At 40.1% G+C, this 15,955-nt stretch overlaps 1 protein-coding gene across 3 annotated transcripts in view; it reads left to right on the forward strand.

The window, feature by feature from the left end:
• atp6v0a1a (ATPase H+ transporting V0 subunit a1a) overlaps positions 1–15,710 on the forward strand; it is a 45,612-nt gene extending 29,902 nt beyond the window's left edge. For 2 of the 3 annotated variants that reach the window (XM_066698435.1, XM_066698433.1), the window contains exons 19-22: positions 4,625–4,642; positions 7,510–7,627; positions 8,194–8,365; positions 15,430–15,710. In XM_066698435.1, coding sequence (XP_066554532.1) covers positions 4,625–4,642; positions 7,510–7,627; positions 8,194–8,365; positions 15,430–15,523 — 402 coding nt within the window. In that variant the 3' untranslated portion in view covers positions 15,524–15,710. The remainder of the gene's footprint in view (positions 1–4,624; positions 4,643–7,509; positions 7,628–8,193; positions 8,366–15,429) is intronic. The other variant, XM_066698434.1, reaches the window with a different exon arrangement.
• The last annotated feature ends 245 nt before the right edge of the window (positions 15,711–15,955 follow it).

Raw genomic sequence — 15,955 nt, forward strand, 5'->3', positions numbered from 1 at the left:
GTGCCCACATCTCCAGCCACGCCCCCTCCCAGCTTATATATATATATATTTTTTTTCTGTCTTGCAATAGAACGTCACTTCAGCTAAGCATAAGTCACCACAGCTAGTGCATGATGCTATTTTAAATGTATCTGTTTTATTTAATCTTTTATCATCAGCCCTGTTCTGTAAGAGTGATCTATCAGAATAAAGCTGACAGAAGCTGCTGCTGCTTTGGTTGACAATGTTCAGGTCATGTGCTTGTTTGATTTTGACATCTAGTTAAAGGTCTTAACGTGTCTTTGCTAAGGTTTAGGAAGCCTGTGAGATTCACTTCTGGAGCTTTAAGTAAATAATAATTTTTAAAAAGTTCTTCCCCAAAGTAGGATTTTCTCTCATAATTCATAGCCTTTTAAAGTGGGTAAATACTGGCTCCAGATGCACCCAGCGAATAATGTTATTAACAGTGCGGTTCCAAATCACTGGGATATACACTTGGATGATTTTATATTTTTGATGCATAGATTACTATACAGCTACAATCTGGATGAATAATGACAGAGATTTCATTCCCAGTTAATAAAAACATCAGAATGTTTTATCTTGAAAGTTGGGGCACCTCACAGCGGTCAGAGGGCCCTAGCTTTGCATTTTGGCGTGAGTAGAACAAAGATAATTGTGTGAGAAGGAGGAAAAAAAATTGGTGGTCAACATTCTGTGGCACATCACTGCACAGGCGAAAAGCCTAAGAAACACACAACCTGAGTATTACTGCTGTCTAAAAAGCACTTTGAGTTTTGCTATTGTGGTCTTAGTTTTGTACCTATATAAAACAATCACCCTGGTCCTCTTTCTGAAACTCTTTTGGAAACCTTTGGAGTCATTATCAAAAATGGGTAGCATGAATACTGCAGTGCTGTTGGCTGTCTTCTATAGGGTCCGTATACAAGTTGAACGTTGGAGGATCACTCTGTTGTTTTATATATCAGCTTTAAAAGCGCCTCAGAGCTTTTCAGTATGTTTTAAGTCACACGCCCCCCAAAGAAAACATGAACAGGCACAACATTTAAACAACTTTAGAAGGTTTTTTTCTTTTACGAGACAAAGTTGTCCTGGGAAAGGGCATCTACAAATAAATAAATAAATAAATAGTAAAAATAGTAATAATAATAAATGTAATTAATGGTAAAAATGAATAGGGAATATACCCATCTCTCTGGCGCTTTAGAGCAGAGTTTTATGCTGATTAAAAATATCTTAAATTGGGGGGACAGATGGATGATGGTCTCCCCCCCCAGTTAAGAAATGTATTTAATTTGGGGTGTGAAGGGCAGTTTTAGTGTATGCATAGACTCACTCAGTGACTTCTCTTTCACTGTTTGCCCTTGAGTGTGTGCCAATGGCTGCTCTTCCCTGCCCTGCGCACTCGGGTGGGAGTGTGTGACAGGTGTTGCTAGTGCAGTGTGTGGATGCCTGAGGGGATGGGGACACAGTGTAGTTTGCTATGATCAGTGGACCTGCACAGTGGCTTGAACTGAAGTCATTTCGGAGGATGTGTATAATTTTGACATCTCTACTGGGTCAGTAACACAGGCTGGGAGTGGCGAGTCTAAATAAAAGAACATAATTAAGTGACACATGGGGCTAGACCAAATTTAACTCTGCCCTACCTACAAACCACTAATTTCAACCTTGTATTCTTTTGTGGTTTAATTTATTATCAAAGGCCACTTACCATAACTTTTAGGTTAAACCTTGATAGGATACAAGAGTTTCATTTGTGGATGTGTCCGATGTATGCTTTGAGTAGGACTAGGCCTGATTGTTTAATCTATTTCAATAGGTAATGGGATAATTGCACATCTAGAGAAAACGATAAGGCATTTGAGTATTGATAAATCATTCAAAATTTTGACCCAGAGCACAATTGTTCAGAAGAGCAGGCACAGGATATGAAACTGTATTTATGAACTGACATAATTGCAATTAATTTTAGCATTGAGATGGCTGGAAGACTGTTGAAAAACTGTTATCATAATTGTAATGGAAACCCTTAGTGGAGAACTAGAAAGGCCAGCTGCAGCTGCAAATCCTAACTCACTCCATCATTTAAGTGAGAAGACCTAAATGCATTGTTCATCCAAATATACAACTGTACAAAATCTGTCTTATTAGAATCAGAAGAATTGGAACAGGGGGTTGACCCTAAATACCTCCTTTTTGTGTGTCTATTGGGGGGCTTCAGACAAGGTCCTGGAGACTTGACATCCCTCAGGAAAGGATCTGGATTTTTCAGAAATTAATTTCGGATGTGTCTGCCATTTGTGTGGCTTTTATCGGCAGATGTTTAGTCTGGTATCAAGATATATTAGTGAAGTTAAAACAGGAGGATGTCTTTTTTTATTTGTATAGATTGGAGATTTTAGACTCAGACTTAGGGCTGATTATTGTCAGGTATGAAGATATTGAACTTCCTGTGTATTGTAGCACCGAAATGTCACTGTGGATTATCTCAAGTTAAAATGCAATATCAGATTTACATTAAAGTGAACCAATCGGGGGAACCTCAATCTTAATCGGTTAGCAACAGAGATTAATAGTGAGAATTGCTAACTGGCTGACATGCATGGACAGTGAAGGTCAAAATTTAAGAGGTTTTGATACTTGGAAAATAAAAGTTGGAGCATCAGTTACCCAGATGTCTGCCAAAGAGGTCAGCTCAGGCCGGCCAGACCACATTCCCGTCTCCCACTCCCTGACCATCAGAGACTCTGTCTCACCCACACTCCAATTCAGTGACTTTCCTGATCTACACTGGAACACTGGAATCGAGAAGATGTCTTTCTTGTGCATTTATTTTCTGTTATTATGAATTATGACAGTCAATATATATATTTGTACACTCTCCACAATCACAGATTTAGGCTAGGCTGAAATCAAAACTTTGACCTTTGGCTTCAGTTTTTGCAAGATTATTCTTTCTTCTACTCTGTAATCACTTTGAAATACAAGTTTGTAGCTTGGTATGTGAAGGTGGGTCGAAGCTTTGACTTAATCCGACCCCTTAACCCTGTTTGTGTTGCTTCACTGTACAATCCACTGCCAAGTTGGAACATTTCTGGTTATTTGACTTAAACTAATGAAGAGTCTGACTGAAACCAACTCCTCTGCTCCCAATTTGGAATCGACAGTTGCTAATCAGCTTGCTTAGCCTCTATGCCCCTATTCTCACACAACAAAGAGGTCAGTGGCATGTGCAAGGCTTTTAAAATGACCGCTGTCCAGCTTCTTTTGCACATTGCCCAGTCCCACAGTGCAAACTGCAAATCTCCAGCATCGTAGATAGCACTGATCTATCTCTATCTGAGAACACTGCAGAGCTCACAGGTGCCCAGCAGGCCACAGGGGTCACAGCAAGGAAATCCTGGACAAGCCCACCCCACCCCTGGCAGTTTTGAGCCAATTGCATGTCGCTTGGCTGTGGGGAATCCAGGTCACAGTTGGTTATGATACAGGAACCACCACTCTCTGGCCTATAGGACACCACTGGCACAAAGATTTGCACTAGTTATGCCACCCAAGAACTCCAATGTAGTAAAATGCATATTAAATTGCAACTAAATAATTTCCTAAAGAAAATAATAGAATGTTTTATTAAGAGGAGCTCCATTTGGCCCATCTTGCTCCTTTGTGTCAAAGTATCCCAGCATGTCATTCAGCTGTTTCTTGAAGAAAACTAGCCAGTCTGTCTTGGCACATATCTTCCATGCTAACATTATACCAGAGGAGTTATTCTATTATACAGTACTGCCATGGTGGATATCAGCTGATCAAATCTAGGTTCTTTGTTTATCCCGAACCCTCAGGCCTACTCCACAAATCAGTCTAACGACATTCAATAAACTTCCCAGCTGATTCAACCAGTTCATGACTTGTCACATAAAACACTGAAGTCTAAACAGTTTACTCCGTTACCTTATTAGCCTATATTTGGAAACTGATGGAAAGTAGAATGTAAGATCATAAAATGGCAGTAGGCTGTCCTTACTGGAGCTCCATAGACTAAAAGAGTTAAAGGGCTTTTTTTAATTTGTGTTAATTTGACACAAGAAAATAGGAGACCGTTCCTTTTTTATCATTAGTGCTGCATATTATTCAAATGGGATGATCTATGTTGAAATATTAGGGCTTTCACATACACCACAACAGTGTACTATGCCTCTCCTCCCTGACTTATGCTTTTATGCATTTTGTATATTGTTATATTGTATATTGTTCTCTGAAGTGCTCTGTGGCAACCATGTGACGGGCGCTCTCCCAGATCCAAACTGATAGATTGATATTGAATTGAGAACAGAGTGTATTCAGAACCGATTCAAGTACAGAAATGTGTTCTGGTGTAACTGTTTCTGGACACAGAACTAGCCCACTTGACAGTGGTTCCATCCTCTGTGTAGTGTCTGTAAATGCATCGCATACAAATTGGTTCCCTTCTTTTAGGACAGTCACATTGGCAAATCTGCAGGGACTGACTTCCACAATTCAGTTAAAATCTGTTTCTTTCTGAATTGCCAGTTTTGTTTCTCATGACTAACACATTGCTTACTGTTTCACTGCACTAAACATAACCTGTATTATTTTCAAGCCTTCTGACGATGACTTGGTAAGCCCAACTCTTTGTTCTGTTTGTTTTTTGATGCATGTCCGTGAGTCTTTGTGTGTCCATCCGTCCGTTTCCATGTGTGAGGTGTGACCTCTCACACCTCCACTGGCTTGTTAGCACTACACCATTTGTGGTGGTATGTTTAAACAGTGGGTGATGTGAGCAGGGAATTCAACAGCAGTACTGACTCAGGGGTGTACCAGGGAGAGAGTGGTTCTAATTTGAAGAGTCCTGCCATTTTTAAATTCAAACCATTTTGACAGTAGAGGGTTAAAAATTAGTAAGGGTGTAATTTCCCGTTCCATTGTCTCTGTATTCAAGATTCATGTTATTATTGTGAAGAGGAGACGCTTTGTAATTATTCATAACAAAAAATTACCAAGTGAATGTATATATTGTGACATTGCGGGGGGTTGCCAAAGTGCTGGGCTTGATAAATAGGTGAGGTTCTAGGTAAGCAGATGCACGAGCAAGGATATGGTGCAAAGGATGCTGTTTTTATGGTTTAAAGTGCTGAGGTGCAAACCAAACAAAAACCCTAGCTCTTGTAGAGCCTACCTCACACCTTCAGGGTACCTCTCTATACATACAAAACATTACATAAACAGAGACAACAAATAGGCCTCATCACAAATCCTTAATCCAGTCCAAGTCCATATGCAGAAGTATATTACTGTGTTTCTTCCTTTCTCCCAAACTCCTTTTTTCCTTCACCCTTTCACTCAACAACTCCACACCTCCAACTTTTCAAACTCCCCAGTAACAAGAGTGTGCTGACTTCATTCTTATGTGCCACACTTGGGTCAATCTAGGAGCCCTGCAAGTCAGGTGCTCCCAACTACGGGTTAATGCTCCAGGGCTCCTAGGAGGTTGTAGTGCCTTTCAGGGTGGCCATGTTGTGCCCCTCCTAGCACTGCCCCACAATATGTATCTGTGTTTGTATTGATTTGATCTTACAGGAAGCAAACCTCTTGGCTCATCTCGTTCTGTAGTCACTCAATCTGTACGTCTGCCACCCATCTCATCTGAAGCCCTCGCAGTTTAACCCTAGGTTTATAAGTTGTATTAGTTAAGACACATATTTTACTGCTTTACAGCAACCTAGTAAGTCCACGAAAATGGAATCCACCTTTTCATCAGGTGGACTTCCTGATGTCTTGTGTCAATCTCAGCAACCCTTTTCAAACCACTTCCCCAGTCTTGTATAGGAACATCTACAAAGGCTCTTGCTTCCCTACTTAGTTTCCCAGCAATGCTGAGTATTGCTGCCTGCAGATTACATTGTCTGTCTTTAATTGAAAAATGCCTTTTTTTTTATAAAAAAAAAAAACCCAGAGCATTAAATGTAAGCTTTTCTGACAACTTCGTATGTGGTCCTTGATTGTTTAAAGGGGAGTAGGAGGTTGGAGATGGAAAAAGATGTTCTTGCCAACTCCATTACAATCAGTCATGTAGGGATCAGTTCCTGTGTATTTAATTTTCTCTCATCTTTCCAAGAAATACGTGCAGGGGCTAGCTTTCTGACAGATATATCACCTCTCTCTCTCTCTCTCTCTCTCTCTCTCTCTCTCTCTCTCTTGCTCTCTGAGTCACTTCTGAAAGAATGTGAACAGACAAAACTAATTACTGTGCCGGGCTTTAATTTTTGTTTTGTTTTTTTTGTTTAATATGTGTTCTCACCCTTTGTAGCCCCCCCGTGGCTGGGTCATATAAAGGGAAGGGAGTACTTTAGTTAGTCCTTTGAAAAAATACTTTACCGGTACCAGTAAGACAAGACTCGTACTCAGCTAATGACAGCAGCATTTGGAGTGCTGAATCTGATGATTGATTTGTTATGAAGGAGTCTGTCCCCGTGTCACTCTCAACCTCTCTATAAACATCAATCTTTCCATTGTATTATAAGGTGCACAGGGTTATATGTTGCCTGTTACATATGTGATCTAAATGGTAGACTTGAGAGTTTTTTAACCATTCAAATTAACATCTGGATGACTTTGATGCTTTGTTTTCTCTTAAGCCGTTTTCCTTACAAACTAATCATGGACGGGCATTGTGCTCTCCTGTCACAAATTCCAGGTATCTGTCTCATCTTTGCAATAAGCACGCCCACCCCCCCCCGCATGATTTCGTACTGCATTACCTGGTAAAGGACTATAAGTTTTTGCTCACATAGCTTAGCACTTGCTGTTGTCACTCATCTCTGAGCTGCCTGAATCAGTTGCAGTTCTTGGCTAAGGGGCACACACTGACCTGCTGCTTCCATTTATGACACAGATACCTTTAATTATCGATCCTCCATACAGTTGGGTTTGGGTATGGTTCTGATTTGAGCCCTTCAACATCAAATGCATTCAGTGGTCTCCAAACCTGGCCTTCAGAGTCCCAGTCTGGTTAGTGTCATAGGTCGCCATAAATGGCCCAGTTACCTAAAGACTGGGAGCATTGCCACTCCCTTAAACACACTGCTTCTTCCACAATGGTGACTGTGATCTTTGAGGGCTGAAGAACTATGCAGGTGTTTGCACCAGATCTCGAAATCATGGAACACTTGCTTAAATTGAACAGAACGTCTTCAATCACTGCTGGTTTTAGGGTGGCCTATAGAACCTGTGGGATTGGGACTCTCCAGGAGCAGGGATCGAGGCCACTGAACACCCAGAACAGAAATGAACTAAATTGGATTAGTCTCACCCCTCTCCAAGTATTAAAGATGGTAATGATTTGAGGACACCTTGATTACATGGACTAAGACCCTTCAGGAACAGAGTCAAGTAGATATGGCCTTGGGGGATGCTAGAGGAATTGATGTGCAGCAGTGACTGGAGTATGAAATAAAGCTCTCTTCTCTCTCTCCTCTCTGTTTCCAGTTTGACTTTGGGGACACTATGGTCCACCAGGCCATCCACACCATTGAGTACTGCCTGGGCTGTATCTCCAACACTGCCTCCTACCTGCGCCTGTGGGCCCTCAGCTTGGCTCATGCCCGTAAGTGCATTTCTGATAATGCTAGTCAAATGTGGTTATAACTCAATTGGTACAACCGTATTCATTACATTCTTACTGTTTCAGTTGCAATCACCTTCAATGTGTGAGAGAGTCCAATTGTTCAATAACATCTACATGCTGAAAAAAACCTTCTTCCTCAGAGGAGGAACACAAAGTTTGGTTTTGCTTGTAGATGGTTGTGGAACCTTACTAATAAAAATGTTAGTTCTTCTCCTGGCATATCCAACTTGTCACACATTCTCCTGAAGGTGTTCTGGTAAATACTAGTAATTAATTTGTTTTCCGTTAGGCTGCCCCTAGAAGTTGGCTGAATAAAACTGAATAAAATGTCTTCATGACAAAAGTTGTGGGTGTCACTTGACATCTTCCATAAGTTCATTATTAACAATAGTACAACACAGCAGACTTTAGGGGTAGAATACAGTATAATACAGCTCATGAAAACTGACCCATAGAGCATCCAGGTTTAAGAGTTGGAAGGCTCGACTCCCCATCACACACTCTCTATATATCTTTCTCTCTCTCTCCTCCTCCCCCTCACACAGAGTTATCGGAGGTGCTGTGGACCATGGTGATGCACACTGGGCTTTCAGTAGGCAGTTTTGGCGGCTGCATCATCTTGTCTTTCATCTTTGCCGCCTTTGCCTGCCTCACTGTAGCCATCCTGCTGGTGATGGAGGGGCTCTCTGCCTTCCTGCACGCCCTGCGATTGCACTGGTAAGTGTGGCACCAAGAGACATGATGCCACGAAAACCGTGGGTAAACAACAGAGTTACACCCGAATTAACGAATCTCCATGGCTATAGATTTGTTAATTTTCTTTGTGTACAAAATGGAACATGATCTTCCACCCAGTTTGTGTGGTTCTCCAGCCTGTGAGTTGTCCTTGAGACATCCCACACCCCAGCCTCACTCTTTCTCCATTCACCGTTTCTCTGGTGCAGTGGCAATATCTGTTTTAACGCTGCCTGAGGCAGCCTGTTTGAAGAGCACAGCATTGTGAAAACTGGATAGGAAAAAAATGCCTTGACAGGAAAGCATTTTTTTTCTGCCCATTACTCGAGCTGATGGAATGTAAGTTGCAAAGTGCAGAGTTCATTTTTCTTAAGCGCTTTCTTTGTCTGCTACAAGCTATTAAGAGCTAATCACCAACTTACCTAATGGATTTAAAACTCCCCCACCCAACCCCACCAACAAAACTGTTTTGTTTGGAAAAGTCCCGAGAAGAATCATTTCCCTTTGTTTTCATATGTACACCTGGAATATCGCTATTTGACCTGAAGTGTTTCCCAGACAAAAAATTTTGTCAGTACATTCTTTTTAAGTGTTACCCTTGGAATCAAATGAAAAGTGAGAGGTCCAAGGTGACTATGCAGATAAGATAGTGCGTTGTGTTTTTTATAAGGGGGAAAAGTGTTTTTTTTGTTTTTTTTTTGTCTGTTGTCAAGTATTATGCTTGCCATGATCTTAAGACAATCTGACACAAATCATTATTGTACACACTGAATGGCCAGTGGAAATGTATTCATGTTACACCCATAGGCAAGATCAACGTTGCAACATTCATATTATTCCCTTACAGGCACTAATTGTTTCTACAGAATTGTTGAGAAAACAAAACAAAAAATAAACATTTAAGTTTTGTTTTGTTTTTTAAACAGTCAACACACTCTACAAACAGGAATAACACCCATGCACACAAACACAGAAATGACATGCATCCATACTGAAAGCAGTGGACAACTAGGATTCTGTGGTATATCTCTCATTTCCATCTCTCCTGTTCCCTAAATGCACTGCTAGCGCATTTTTGCAGCCTGTAGCTGGGGAGGCTCTCCTATACATGTTTTTGTGGTTTTGGAACTCCCTGAAAAATATTTGCCGTCACAGTGAGAGATTCCCATGTTTCCATTTTTCCCTCAGACTTGGGGGGTGGGGGTGGGCAGCTGCCTCAGCATGGAAAGATCCGGAAACAAGAGGCTGCACAAACCTCAGCCTGTTCTTAGTTTTCCAGTCCTACAGCGTGTTGAAAGGGCCTCACATGCTGGTCAAACAAGGTCGAAAGAGACAGAAAAAGTCTGTGTGTGATTAATGGGGGAAAAAAAACACAGGATTTGCATAACTGGAGAGAAGCAGAGCGTTTACTAACTGATGTTTCACAAAGCATTGCTCCCCTGTACTAATAAGTCCTGTAATGACTCCAAAGTTCTCAGTAAATCATAAGAGCCTATGGGTTCAAAGTTTATTTAGTAGTGCGACACTGTTTGGAATTAAAGACTCGTTTTTCATATTAACGGTTAAGGCTGCTTGCAGTTCAGAGTTGTTTTGATTTCTGTAGAGTAGCAGGCTAAAGTTTACAACCCATATCAGTTCAGTCATCTTTTCACTTAGTTGAATCAGTGTTCAGCAAACTATGCAAAGAGATCCTTATAAATAAGTTTTAGTGAATAGTATTTATTACACAATGAATCGCTGGATCACTTTAGTCTAATTGAAGGGTTGTGAATACTTTTGACTACAGCTGTATGTGTGTGTGAGAGTGAAAGTTGGATGCATTTTTGGTTTTGGAAATGCCCAAGAGCTACAGGCGAGGAATTTGTCTGTGTAGGAGGCGAGGAGATGGATATCTTTTCAAGTGATACATTATGCCCTGAGTCTGTCTCCTAATGAGACTAAAGGTTTTTCTATCTTTATAATACTAATATAGTAATCAAATAATGAAACTATTTCTCAATTTCAGTTAAAAAAAAAAAAAAAAATCTGTATATTGAAGTGCACCTTAAAACTTGTGAAAGTGTGAAATACTGCATAACGCGTGCCAATATGTGCCAATATGTGCCAATATGCTTTGCCATTAAGTGAGCGACTGATGTTGAGGACTTGGAATGCTGGCTCCCCCTGTTGGTGATGTAGCAGTAGGACAGGCGGTGGTGGTGGAAAGAGGAGAGGGTTAGCTGTTGGGAATTGGAGGCCCGCTTGACCTCGTCTCCAATCAGGGGGGCAGTCCAGGGTGTGTGCTCATCCTCCGAGTGGAGAGGAGGAGAGACCGGAGCAATAGTTGCCTGGTAGGGGTGGAAATTGGCTGCTGGACATTGGCTGTTTTTCCTGGCAGGGTGCCTGGAATATTTACACTGCACCCTGAGAGGAGATGAGCAGATCTCCCCATTGTTGTACTTCTGCTGCAGTTCCCTTTTTAGTATAGCTTTTTAGAAATATATGTAGTACTGTGCAAAAGTTTTGGACAGGTGTGAAAAAATGCTGTAAAGTGAGAATGCTTTCAAAAATAGACATGTTAATAGATTATATTTATCAATTAATTAAATGCAAAGTGAGTGAACAGAAGAAAAATCTACATCAAATCCATATTTGGTGTGAAAACCCTTTGCCTTCAAAACAGCATCAGTTCTATGTTGTCAAATGTTGACTCATCAGTCCAGAGCAGCTGCTGCCATTTTTCTGCACCCCAGGTCCTGTGTTTTCATGCATAGTTGAGTCGTTTGGCCTTGTTTACGTCAGTATGGCTTTTTGGCAGCAAGTTTTCCATGAAGGCCACTTCTGACCAGACTTCTCCGGACAGTAGATGGGTGTACCAGGGTCCCACTGTTTTCTGCCAGTTCTGAGCTGATGGCACTGCTGGACATCTTCCAATTGTGAAGGGAAGTAAACATGATGTGTCTTTCATCTGCTGCAGTAAGTTTCCTTGGCCGACCACTGCGTCTACGGTCCTCAACGTTGACCGTTTCTTTGTGCTTCTTCAAAAGAGCTTGGAGAGCACATCTGGAAACCCCTGTCTGCCTTGAAATGTCTGCCTGGGAGAGACCTTGCTGATGCAGTATAACTACCTTGTGTCTTGTTGCTGTGCTCAGTCTTGCCATGGTGTATGACTTTTGACAGTAAACTGTCTTCAGCAACCTCACCTTGTTAGCTGAGTTTGCTGTTCCTCAGTCAGTTTTATTCCTCCTACACAGCTGTTTCTGTTCCAGTTAATGATTGTGTTTAACCTACATATTGAATTTATGATCATTAGCACCTGTTTGGTATATTTGTTTAATCTGTTTAACCTGACTATATGCCTACAAAACTTTGTGCAAGTGTACCTAGAATTGATGCTGTTTTGAAGGCAAAGGGTGGTCACACCAAATATGGATTTGATTTAGATTTTTCTTCTGTTCACTCACTTTGCATTTCATTAATTGATAAATATAATCTATTAACATGTCTATTTTTGAAAGCATTCTTACTTTACAGCATTTTTTTTCACACCTGCCTAAAACTTTTGCACAGTACTGTATATATCTGTCTTGGACAAAAACACTAAAACTGTTTTGGCATACTCTACCGTACTATAGTATGTTTGTTTTTTCACCAAAATGTGTTTATACAGTTTTATTTATTTTAATAAATGGTGAAACTATGAGTGAAGTAAACAAACTTCTCATTAAAATCCTATTCTAACCAGTTATAGTCATATCTAATCTGAATAGACTCATATACCTTAAGAAATATAATTTTGGTTAGTAGAAATATAATTTGGTTAGTAAATCTGTGACACATTATAATAATAAGATTAGTGGTAGAATTTAATTTAATTTAATTTTTTTTTCTTAAGTATAAGGTAAAATGCTGATTGTGTCCATTCTGATGTTAACACACGAATGGTAAATCTAGTACTTTTACACAGAAACCATATGGATGTGATTAATGGCTTGTCACCTCTAGTTCATTTTAAAAGGTGTGAGCTGCTTCGGGGTCCAGTCAGCAGGTCGAAGTGCACTACATTTGACACCACACCAAATATGACACACCTTGGATTTCCCATATGGAAAAACAAATGATACTTTTGGGCTTGTAACTGAACAGAATTTTGAGCCGGTCATATTGGAAATAAATATATATATATTTTTAAGTCATTTTCTACGCCAGGTGTTTTTTTTTTTTTTTTTTTTTTTTTTTTATGTGTTTTTAATTTTTTTAATGTATTTTCAGGGGAATAATTTTTTTCTGAGTGCTCCTTACAAGGCGTGTGTGGAGCCCTCAGGTATTTGGGCCTGCTGTTAGTTTTTGCTTAAAGGTGTAAGATTCCGCTGGTGAGAGTGTAAGGCGAGCTTTTAACCTCAGTGTGCCGCTCCAGTCTCACACTGCCTATGTCTGGAACAGCAAATATTACTAGAACCTGTGCTGCTGTGATTTGGTTAGAAGCCTACTTTTTACAAGGATTTTTTATATGGTTGAATCTGATGACTGTATGATGCATCCTCATTTTATACAACATTATCAGTTCTATTGTATCACACTACTTGACAGTGCTGGCTACAGGAAAATCTGAGTGCTTGCGTTTAGCCCTCCCTTCTACATGCTTATGAAATTCAATCACACTTGGGTGCTTTATTGCAGTAACTTATGCAGCATTGGATTCATTTATATATCTCTCTGACCTTTCTGTTATAGAACATCTTTTCTGTTTGTTTTACCACTCTTCTGTATGTAACCATGTAACTTTCATATTGTTTTACAAATTGTTGACTGTGAGTTGACGGAGTCAGACAAAAAATATAATAATCATTTTTGTTAGTCACTCCCTTTTCCATCAGGGTTTTTTTCATTTGCAGATCAACAGCATATTTTCATAATGTACTGAAAAATCAGATCTCATTATATTTATTAACTGCCAGGTGCAGTATAAGCTCTCTTGATTCCCCAGATTATGTTTGGGTCCCAATCCTGATTCGTGGTATTTTCCTCTGTCAGAGTGATACGTTGTTAATGTGTGTATCACTTTATTAGAAAACTGGAAAGCTCACAGTCTAGGCTGGTCAAAATACTCTTACAGGGCGAGGCCAAATCTGTAGCTTGGATTTAGCTATGGTTTCTACTTCGAGACAAACTCCAGAATCACATGCATTTCTAAGTGAAAGGTCAACAAGCAGTTAGTTTGTGATGCTCCATATTCAGGTTTAAAAATAGAGGTATCGTCTTCCGGGAGGTGGTGGGGACTGGTGGGGGGTCGGTGCCGTTTGGCGTTCATTAGCTATATTGACAGATCTAAAAGTCAACGGGGGAATGGAAGGAAGGGACCACATACTTTGCTTCTTCATATCAGGATGTCAAATGCAGTTTAGTTTTGAGACGTGACCTATAACCCCCTCTCATTTCTTACGAATGAATGTTTGTTGAAGCCAGTGGCTGAAATGCAGTTGTTCTGCTTCTCTCCGCTACCCTTTGTCTGTCTATCCATCACCAAAGCAATCAGCAAGGGTCTTGGACAACTATTGGTGAGGAATTGTGCTTTCTCAATATTTGGACTAAGGATTTTATGTTTTTGCTGAAAAAGTTAGTTTGGTCCACAATCTAAACAGACAAGACAAACAATCAAAAACAGGAGGTCTTGGAAGGAACAGCAATTTTAAGATGCAATAACAAGATGAAGGGAGAGGGTGGAGGAGCAATAAAGCCTCCAAGTAAAGCTGACATAGAGAAATCCAAGAGAGGCAAACAAAACACACTGATTTGTCCTTATTGAACAGAGCTTTCTATGGCTCTGATAAACCGTAAGCTTTAAAACAAAACAAAGAAAAAAAAAAAAACACCTCTATAAACATTTTGCTTGTTTTCATGCTCAGTCTTTTTTTTTTTTTTTTTACACCTGGTAATGTAAAAACAAAATGCGGTTCGGCGGTGGTTAAAATATACTTTTTGGAAGCAGACAGCTGGAATGGAAAATTTGTTCTCACTGTGTGTGAATAAGCAAAGGGCGCTTGTTTTCCTTCTGAATCATTAGCTTTTCATTCCTTATTTGGTCTAGCTTCACTGAGACACTGGCAAACTGGCAGTGCTCCATGCATCCCTTTTTAGTGGAAAAGTGGACTCTGCAACTGGCGCATAAACTCTGGGAAGATGGGAACGTTAACAGAGAGCAAGGCACTCGCATCACCGAGACCCATACTCCCCAGCAGCAGCAGTACAGAGTGTGCAGTTAGAGTGAAGTTGTTTATTAATCAGAGCACTGAGTGCATTATAGTCTGTAATATTCAGCTATTTGACACAACACAAGGCAACTTGTTATTATTCTGATGTTTCTGACAGCATCTGCATACATGTATTACACCAAGAGAAGGTTTTCATTTGTTTAAAATAAAGCTTAACCAAATCTCGGATACAAAGAGTGCCGCCTACCATGTCACTGTTCCACATGGAGGAATTAAATGGACATTATCATTTGAACTCTGTTTTACAGAATGCGGACTGTGGGATTGTATTGATACATTCACAAGGATAGTGTCAGTCCAGTATGACACCTTTATTCTATCACACCTTGTCAGTTAAGGGTCACACCTTAATTATGAAGGTAATTACTCTGCATAACAAGCTGGTAACACTGATCTGGTGGTCACTCTGTGTAAGCTCAACGGCTCACTGGATTTAAAATTTGATAAATATTAGTTGCTTTAGTAGACTCAGATCTACAGACAACACTAAATATGTGCAAATATATTCCTAAATATACAAAACCAGTTATAAGCCTTTTTTTTTTAAGCGTACAGATGTTAAGGATAATTGACGATACTCAGTTTTGCTTCTGTGCAGTGCTGAATTTAAACACAAAGGTCTCTGTTTCATAGCAATTTTAAAATCCCGTCCTGTCTCAAACACCTTCTTGTCTTGTGTGCTCTCTATTTTGTGAAACCAGAACAGAATATCTGGTGTAACACTCAAGGACAACAATAACTCATACAGTTTCCCCACTCTCTCTCTTCTGTCTGTCTATCTGTCTGTCTGTGCAGGGTGGAGTTCCAGAATAAGTTCTACACCGGGCAGGGCTTCAAGTTTGTTCCCTTTTCCTTCGAGAGCATCCTTGATGGAAAGATTGATGACTAGGCATGTCCCATCCTCGACCTCCCCCCCACCACGAGAGATGATGTTGTGCAGTGTTTGTGAGTCATGCAGTAGTTGGCATCTCATTAGAATCCTTGTTGATCGTTGTGCATTCCCAACAAACCATGTAACAGTGTGCACTGACATAAAAATCGCCTATTTGCTGTGGTGACTTTTTTCATTATTATTATTATTGAATAACTTATTGATTTGTTTTCTCATCTCAATTTCTCATCTCATGTGTTGGAACAGAAAAAGGGTATGCAGTACTTGCTTGGTGGACTAACTCACTTCTATAAATGCACTTTGCTATACTTTGGCCTGTTAAGCTAGGCTGGGCATTTTATTCAGGAAAGATAAAAAACAAAAGAAAACTGTTAATTAGATTTTTTTTCTTCTGAAAAAGGACAAAAATGAACCCAAAGTATAGGTTAA

The sequence above is a fragment of the Amia ocellicauda genome, chromosome 3 (genome assembly GCF_036373705.1).
Source record: "Amia ocellicauda isolate fAmiCal2 chromosome 3, fAmiCal2.hap1, whole genome shotgun sequence".
In the NCBI taxonomy this organism is placed as follows: Eukaryota; Metazoa; Chordata; class Actinopteri; order Amiiformes; family Amiidae; genus Amia; species Amia ocellicauda.